We start from the raw sequence: 9,361 nt of genomic DNA on the forward strand, positions 1-9,361 counted from the left end.
TTTTATTAAAAACAAATTAATTTATAAAAAATAACAATTATTAAAAAATGTGCAAAAATATAAAATATTTAAAGGCGTTTTCTATGGAAAAAAGGAGATATCAAATTGTGAAACGAAACAATTTTGGGCGAAATTTTAATATTTGTACTGATGTTGTATATATTATTAGAAGTATTAAAACAAATAAAAATTATATATATTTAAAAAAAATAATTTGTTAAAAAACAAAATTAGAAAAATAATTTAATTTTAAAAATTATAAAAATATTTACAGGCATTTTCAATGGAGAAAAGGGATTATCACATTGTGAAACGAAAGAATTTTGTGAGAAATTTTGATAAATATTTTCTATTTTACTTTAAGTATTAAAAAAATAAAAATAATATTTATGAAAAAACCATTTGATTAAAAAACAAAATTATAAAAAATATATATATAAAAAAATATAAAAAGGTATTTTTAATGAAAAAATGGGTTTATTAAATTCAGGAACAGGAAAAAATTTGAGATTTTTTTAAGGGACCCCCTAAGCCTACATTTAAACTTCTCGAGGGTTAAAAAAGAAACAATCCTTAAAATATTAAAATTAAAATTCCTTAAAAATCCTTATTTAGCAGACTTTAAGAATCCACACAGGATTTCTTAAAAAATCCATAAAAAATCACTTCCTTGAAACATTTACGACTCTAAGAATCCTTGGAAATATATTTAAGATCTGTGAAAAATTCTTGCAAAAAATCTAAGGATTTATGCGAAATTTCTCAAAAGTTCATATTCAAAGGATTTAGTTAAAGGACTCTAAGAATCCATAAAAATCCCTTAAAACTTCACGTTAAAAGGCCTTTAAGGATACATGCAATACTCCTTGGAAAACTGCCCTTTTAAGGACTTTAAGAATCAATGGAAATAACACTAAGGATCCGCACCCATCCGATTTTTTAAATATTTCATGGAAGTCCCTTGAAGGGACAAATGTGTAATTAAAAAAAAATAAGGACCCTCTCCAAATTATTGTTTAATTTTGTTTTCTTAAGGGCATCCTGAGGATTATTAAAAATATTTTTTCCGATATTTAAATCAAGATTTTTCCAATATTTAAATCTTAGAAACATAAAAAAATATTTTGAGAATGTTGTGAGTATTTAAGAATACCATCATCAATCATTTTGGAATCCTTGGGCAATTTCTTTCCGAATTTAAATAAATGACCTTGAAAATCCATTCTGGAATTCTCAAAAAAAAAAAATCCTTAAGAAATTCGCATTTGAAAAGTCTTTAAAAAATTCCCTAATATTACTAAACATTTCTTTGGATAAAGCCTGTAGAGAGTTTACGTTTATTGCCTTCAAAAATCCTCGTTGTAGGCTTGTTGGAATGCAATGAAAATTCCTTAAAAATTTATTTGTGAAAATCTCTATAAAGGACACTTAAAAATTCCTTGAAAATTCCCTAACAAATTGACGTTTAAAGTTTGTGGGAAGTCCTTTGAAATTCCTTGAAAACTCCAATTTAAGACCTATTGAAAGTCACGGGAAATTCCTTTAGAAATTCCTGTTTAAAAGCTCTTAGTGGTCCTTGAAAATTAATTTAAAAAAACGTCTTTTAAAACCTGTTTGGATTCCTTGGAAATTCCTTAAAAAAATTTCTTAACAATCGACGTTTTAACCCTTTAGAGAATCTTTAAAAAATTCCTATAAAATCAAAGTTGTAAGCCTGTTAGGGGTCCCATTAAAAATCTCCTTCTAGATACTGTTGGGAGTGCTTGAAAATTCCTTTGAAAAATTCACATTTATACATTATTGGAAGTCCTTCAAAGTTTTCTTGAAAAAATATGGCATTTATAGGTTATTGGAAGTCCTTCAAAAGTCCTTTACAAATCCATGTTTGAATCTTGTAGATGTCCTGAAAAATTCCATAAAATATCCACGTTTGTATTCCGTTAGGGGGTTCATGAAAATTTCTTAAAAGTACCTATTGAGAGGACTTTCAGAAAAATTTACGTTTTTGACGAATTTTTTGTTTTAGGCATTGCTTTAAGGAATCCTTGGAAATGCCTTTAAAAATCCACTTCGAAATCATGTTGAGAGTCCACATATAAAGCCTGCTAGAAGTTGTTGAAAATTACTTTAAAAACTGCACATTGAATAGTAGCTGTTATGAGTCACTGGAAAATCTATTAAAATACATCTAATAAATGTTGGAAGCCATTTGAGAATCCTTGAAAATCTCTTTGAATTTGTTAGGGGTATTAAATATTGTTAATAAATTAATTTGTTGATTTTATGAAACTAAATGTATTGAAAGTACAATTAACAATTATATTTAATAATTTAAATCAATTCTTTTGATTGATAAATCAAAGAAAATCTTAAAATTTTGAAAGAATTGCTGTGGTAACTGAAAGTTTTCTTGCACTCTTTGCTAAAGGGGAACTTGTGTTATTATCTAAAGCATACTTTTAGGCGTCAAGGGGATTTCAATGAAACAAGAAGTCTCTTTTTATTAAGGAAGCAAATAGATATCCCTTGAGGTTTTCAAGCTTGCTTTTAAATGTCTGCTCACGAAGTGGAGACTTCAAGGATACGCAATAATTTGGGAAATGTTTGTGGAGACTTGGGGCTTGAGATTTATTGGGAAAATCTTCAATGTCTTGGGGGAAACAATAAATGGGAATATATTGACCTTTTCTTGTAAAGACCAGAGGTGGGGAATTTTTCAAATTATTTTGGAGGTCAGTGGTACCCATTAAAATTAAATATTGAGCATTTTTCGGAAGACATGTGGGGAGGAGATTCTTTAAAGGGAACTTTTGAGGTCTTAGGAATCTCTTCACGTGGGGATTTGGGAAATTTTATTGTGGACAGTTGTCCACAAGGGTTTGGAGATCTTGGGGATATCTTTAAAGACGAATTTAGCCAATTTCCTATAAACATTTAAGGCTTGGATTTTTAAAAAGAATTTTTGGAGACTTTGTGTATCTCGGGGGAAATCTTTGAAACTCGGGGGAAATCTTTTGCGGAATCTTAAATTTTGAAAGCCTTTTTCGGATTTTTTTGGAGATATTTAAGGCGTGGATTTTATAAAGGTAATTTTGGAGATCTTTTTGGAATTTTTGTAGACTTCTTAGGCGTGGGTTTTTAAAGGTACATTTTGGAGATCTTTTTGGGATTTTTGTAGACTTCTAAGGCGTAGGATTTTAAAGGGACATTTTGGAGACCTTTCCTGTTTTTTTTTTTTTTTTTTTTTTTTTTGTAGACATTAAGCTGTGGATTTCTAAAGGAAATTTTGAAGACCTTTTTGGTTTTTTTTGTAGACTTCTAAGGCGTGGATTGTTAAAGGTAATTTTGGAGACCTGTTTGGTTCTTTGTAGACATTTAAGGTAATTTTGGAGACTGTGCTTATCACTTTTAAAATTATCTTCGTTGGATTTTTTTTTCTAGACATCTAAGGCGTGGATTTCTAAAGGATATTTTGGAGACATTTTTGTAGACATCTAAGTCGTGGATTTTTAAAGGAAATTTTTGGAGACTTTTGTACAAATTTGAGGCGTGGATTTTCTAAAGGAAATTTTTGGAGGCTTTTGTACAAATTTGAGGCGTGGATTTTCTAAAGGAAATTTTTGCAGACTTTTGTAAATATTTGAGTCGTGGATTTTCTAAAGGAAATTTTTGGAGACTTTTGTAGACATCTAAGGCGTGGATTTTCTAAAGGAAATTTTTGGAGACTTTTGTAGACATCTAAGGCGTGGATTTTCTAAAGGAAATTTTTGGAGACTTTTGTAGACATCTAAGGCGTGGATTTTCTAAAGGAAATTTTTGGAGACTTTTGTAGACATCTAAGGCGTGGATTTTCTAAAGGAAGTTTTTGGAGACTTTTGTAGACATCTAAGGCGTGGATTTTCTAAAGGAAATTTTTGGAGACTTTTGTAGACATCTAAGGCGTGGATTTTCTAAAGGAAATTTTTGGAGACTTTTGTAGACATCTAAGGCGTGGATTTTCTAATGGAAATTTTTGGAGACTTTTGTAGACATCTAAGGCGTGGATTTTCTAAAGGAAATTTTTGGAGACTTTTGTAGACATCTAAGGCGTGGATTTTCTAAAGGAAATTTTTGGAGACTTTTGTAGACATCTAAGGCGTGGATTTTCTAAAGGAAATTTTTGGAGACTTTTGTACAAAATTTGAGGCGTGGATTTTCTAAAGGAAATTTTTGGAGACTTTTGTACAAAATTTGAGGCGTGGATTTTCCAAAGGAAATTTTTGGAGACTTTTGTAGACATCTAAGGCGTGGATTTTCTAAAGGAAATCTTTGGAGACTTTTGTAGACATCTAAGGCGTGGATTTTCTAAAGGAAATCTTTGGAGACTTTTGTAGACATCTAAGGCGTGGATTTTCTAAAGGAAATTTTTGTAGACTTTTGTACAAAATTTGAGGCGTGGATTTTCTAAAGGACAGTTTTGGAGACTTTTGTACAAAATTTGAGGCGTGGATTTTCTAAAGGACAGTTTTGGAGACTTTTGTACAAAATTTGAGGCGTGGATTTTCTAAAGGAAATTTTTGGAGACTTTTGTACAAAATTTGAGGCGTGGATTTTCTAAAGGAAATTTTTGGAGACTTTTGTACAAAATTTGAGGCGTGGATTTTCTAAAGGAAATTTTTGTAGACTTTTGTACAAAATTTGAGGCGTGGATTTTCTAAAGGAAATTTTTGGAGACTTTTGTACAAAATTTGAGGCGTGGATTTTCTAAAGGAAATTTTTGGAGACTTTTGTACAAAATTTGAGGCGTGGATTTTCTAAAGGAAATTTTTGTAGACTTTTGTACAAAATTTGAGGCGTGGATTTTCTAAAGGAAATTTTTGGAGACTTTTGTACAAAATTTGAGGCGTGGATTTTCTAAAGGAAATTTTTGGAGACTTTTGTACAAAATTTGAGGCGTGGATTTTCTAAAGGAAATTTTTGGAGACTTTTGTACAAAATTTGAGGCGTGGATTTTCTAAAGGAAATTTTTGGAGACTTTTGTACAAAATTTGAGGCGTGGATTTTCTAAAGGAAATTTTTGGAGACTTTTGTACAAAATTTGAGGCGTGGATTTTCTAAAGGAAATTTTTGGAGACTTTTGTACAAAATTTGAGGCGTGGATTTTCTAAAGGAAATTTTTGGAGACTTTTGTACAAAATTTGAGGCGTGGATTTTCTAAAGGAAATTTTTGGAGACTTTTGTACAAAATTTGAGGCGTGGATTTTCTAAAGGAAATTTTTGGAGACTTTTGTACAAAATTTGAGGCGTGGATTTTCTAAAGGAAATTTTTGGAGACTTTTGTACAAAATTTGAGGCGTGGATTTTCTAAAGGAAATTTTTGGAGACTTTTGTACAAAATTTGAGGCGTGGATTTTCTAAAGGAAATTTTTGGAGACTTTTGTACAAAATTTGAGGCGTGGATTTTCTAAAGGAAATTTTTGGAGACTTTTGTACAAAATTTGAGGCGTGGATTTTCTAAAGGAAATTTTTGGAGACTTTTGTACAAAATTTGAGGCGTGGATTTTCTAAAGGAAATTTTTGGAGACTTTTGTACAAAATTTGAGGCGTGGATTTTCTAAAGGAAATTTTTGGAGACTTTTGTACAAAATTTGAGGCGTGGATTTTCTAAAGGAAATTTTTGGAGACTTTTGTACAAAATTTGAGGCGTGGATTTTCTAAAGGAAATTTTTGGAGACTTTTGTACAAAATTTGAGGCGTGGATTTTCTAAAGGAAATTTTTGGAGACTTTTGTACAAAATTTGAGGCGTGGATTTTCTAAAGGAAATTTTTGGAGACTTTTGTACAAAATTTGAGGCGTGGATTTTCTAAAGGAAATTTTTGGAGACTTTTGTACAAAATTTGAGGCGTGGATTTTCTAAAGGAAATTTTTGGAGACTTTTGTACAAAATTTGAGGCGTGGATTTTCTAAAGGAAATTTTTGGAGACTTTTGTACAAAATTTGAGGCGTGGATTTTCTAAAGGAAATTTTTGGAGACCTTTTTGTAGACATCTAAGGCGTGGATTTTCTAAAGGAAATTTTTGGAGACCTTTTTGTAGACATCTAAGGCGTGGATTTTCTAAAGGAAATTTTTGGAGACCTTTTTGTAGACATCTAAGGCGTGGATTTTCTAAAGGAAATTTTTGGAGACTTTTGTACAAAATTTGAGGCGTGGATTTTCTAAAGGAAATTTTTGGAGACTTTTGTACAAAATTTGAGGCGTGGATTTTCTAAAGGAAATTTTTGGAGATTTTTTTAAAAATTTGAGCCATGGATTTTCTAAAGGAAATTTTTGTACAAAATTTGAGGCGTGGATTTTCTAAAGGAAATTTTTGGAGATTTTTGTAAAAATTTGAGCCATGGATTTTCTAAAGGAAATTTTTTTAAAAATTTGAGCCATGGATTTTCTAAAGGAAATTTTTGGAGACCTCCTTGGTTTTTTGGTGAAATCTAAAATGCACGCCTTTCTAAAAAACATTTTTTTGAAACTTTTTGGATTTTCGAGACCTTCTGCTTCAGCTTCTTTTCCAATTTTAAGCTTCAGTGTGTTTTTTGCAGTTTTTCTTATTCATTTATTTATTTTTTTTTTTTTTTTTCTAAATGTCGATCTCTCCCTCTCTTCACATTGAATGATAAGAATAGTATGCCACAGCTATTATTGAGTGTCCCCTACCCAAGATGGGATTTTCCGATCAGAGAAACACAAAAGTCTTTTGTTGCAATGATTTCTTTGCAAAAACAGGCAACAAGTTTCAGTTTCATTTCATATCGCGCCAAGAAAAGAACAGATTTTTCTTCAAAAAAAAAAAAAAAAAACGAAATAAAAATTTAAATAAAAAAATTAATAATAAATAAATAAAAAAAATAAAATAAAAATAAATAATAAATAATTAATAAAAAATGTCGGATTCCAATTCGTTGGGTATTGGAATTTTTATATTAAATTTTCTGCTACTGACCCAAGCAAAACGCTGCAGTTTTAAGACATCCAACAATCCAACCTGTGCCCAGTTGCAAAACATCAAACAGTCGCTGGATGCAACCGTGGATCCATGCGACAATTTCTATGGCTATGTCTGTAACAATTGGCCCCATGCCCAGCAAAACTATGAGGATATCCTTAACTATCAACTGAATTTGAAACTGATCTCCATAATGGATGTCATCGAAGAAGAAGAGGGGGAGGAGGAGAAGGAGATTCTGAATACGGATTTTTTCAACAAAACCTACCACTATTATCGGTCCTGTTTGAGGGCCAAAAACAGTGATGCCATTGCCAGTTATCTGCACATCCTGAAACCTGGGCCGGATCTTCAATGGCCTGTCCTGGAAGAGGTGTTGGATCGAAATCCCAACGATTGGCGTAGGGAAAATTTCGATGTTTATCGGCTTTTGGGTCAATTAGCCAACTATGGCATCAATGAGCTGTTCATTGGCTCCAGCGTTGCCATTAATGCGGATGGTTCTGTCATCTTGACCCTCAAGGCCCCCTTTGTGCCGCACATATCCGAGGAAGAAATTACAAATTTATTGGCGAAATTCCAGTTGAGCCCCTATGCAATAACACTTTTCACCAAAAGCTTCTTTGAAATCCTTCAAAATCAAAGGATCCTGATCCTGGATAATGATTCGCACAGGACCAAGCATAAATATCTCACCTACCAGCAGCTGGGCAGGGCTTACCCGCCATTGAAAAAATTTGTGGATAATTTGGAAATAATTAATTTGCGAAAATTGAAAATAATCGCCATGGACCAGGAGGACTATTTCGATTTCCTCGTTGGCCAGCAGTGGTTCGACAACCAAGAACCGGCCATTTGCACATACATTATGATACGCATGCTGATGTATCTGCTGCGGAGTGGCAAGAATTTGGGCCAACATCAAAAATTGGATTGCATTGATGAGGTGCGATCGAAACTGGAATTGCCCACCAATTTGCTGTACTTTGCCCACTATCGGCCGGAGGAGCTGGCAAATAATGCCGAAATCAAGGCCATCTATCATAAGCTATGCCATATTTTCATGGAAAATTATGCCAAGGATCTAAGACCTCGCCCAGATCCGGGCAGAAGTTGTTCCACGACCTCATTCAATCTGGGCAATTTACCCAACAGCCATATGCGCCAACGTCTGCAAAGGTTATTCTCGGACATTCCCGCCCTTGATTTGGACAATTTCTATGGCAACTATCTGCATCTGCTGCGGCATCGCTATCTCCGGGACATCAACAAACACAACTACCCTTACAGTGTAATGATCATACGTGGCATCGAAACCTATTTAAGCTCCCCCATATACGACATCTCTCGCAACATGTTGGCCATACCGTTTGTTATGCTCCAACCACCCATGTATGATAAGGCCTATGATCCGTTATTCAAGCTCTCCTCCATGGGCTATCAATTGGCCCGCAATTTTCCCCAAATCGAACATTATGGCCTGAAGATAATGCACGAGTTGCCAGATGTTTGGCAATTCGAAACCGATCCGGAAAGTGCCCGAAATGTGGGTGCAGCTGCCTTGGCCTACAACACCTATTGCCTGGATCACTCCTCCAACCTGCAGCCGAATTTTACCAACACACCATGGCAGCAATTGTTTTTTCTCAATTTAGCCCAGACATTCTGCGTGAAGGCCAGGCCGGAAAATTCGAAGCGTATTAAAGCCAATGAGAAGAGATTGCGTACAATTGCCCGAAGTTTGGCCACATTCAATGAGGCATTTCAGTGTGGTGATGAGAGAAATTTTAATTGAGAATAACTGGAAATGGAAAATCTTTGAGATTTGGAAAAAATAAATATTGCTTTTATTTGAAAAAGAAAAAATATTTTTAAAAAACCAGGTTTAAAAAATATCAAAAAGGCCTTTGATCCTTTCAAAAAAAAGTAAATAAATAAATAAATAAAAAATAAAAAGAAAATTTAAAAATTCAGGTCTAAAAAAATATCAAAAGGTCCTTTGGTCCTTTAAAAATTATATATAATAAAAAATAAAAAAATTAAATAAATAAATAAAAAAATAAATAAAAAATAAAAAGAAAATTTCAAAAATTAGGTTTAATAAAAATTTAAGGCCATTTCAAAAAAAAAAAAAAAAAAAAAGAAATAATAATAATAATAATAATAATAATAATAATAATAAAAACAAAATTTAAAAAAAATCACATTTGTTAGTCTGCGAGGAAAAAGTTTTAAAGGACTAAAATTAAAAAAAAAAAGAAAACTTAAAAATTCAGTTTTAAAAAAATTTAAGGTCCTTTGGCCATTTCAAAAAAAAAAAAAAATAGATAAATAAAAAAATCACATTCAAAGCCTGTGAAGAAAAAGTTTTAAAGGACTAAGA

The 9,361-nt window shown here is 32.2% G+C and overlaps 1 protein-coding gene across 1 annotated transcript; it reads left to right on the top strand.

Annotated features, from left to right (window-relative positions):
• The first annotated feature begins 6,895 nt into the window (after positions 1 to 6,895).
• On the top strand, positions 6,896 to 8,847 carry LOC101892581 (uncharacterized). The gene has a single exon (XM_011296753.3). It carries the CDS (start codon positions 6,917 to 6,919, stop codon positions 8,771 to 8,773), a length of 1,857 nt encoding a protein of 618 aa, XP_011295055.1. The 5' UTR covers positions 6,896 to 6,916; the 3' UTR covers positions 8,774 to 8,847.
• Positions 8,848 to 9,361: the final 514 nt, after the last annotated feature.

This window comes from Musca domestica, unplaced genomic scaffold, assembly GCF_030504385.1.
Source record: "Musca domestica strain aabys unplaced genomic scaffold, Musca_domestica.polishedcontigs.V.1.1 110, whole genome shotgun sequence".
Lineage (NCBI taxonomy): Eukaryota > Metazoa > Arthropoda > Insecta > Diptera > Muscidae > Musca > Musca domestica.

Bases quoted from the DNA above. Each gene is read 5' to 3' on its own strand.
- LOC101892581 (XM_011296753.3), top strand. From the start codon at position 6,917: ATGTCGGATTCCAATTCGTTGGGTATTGGAATTTTTATATTAAATTTT.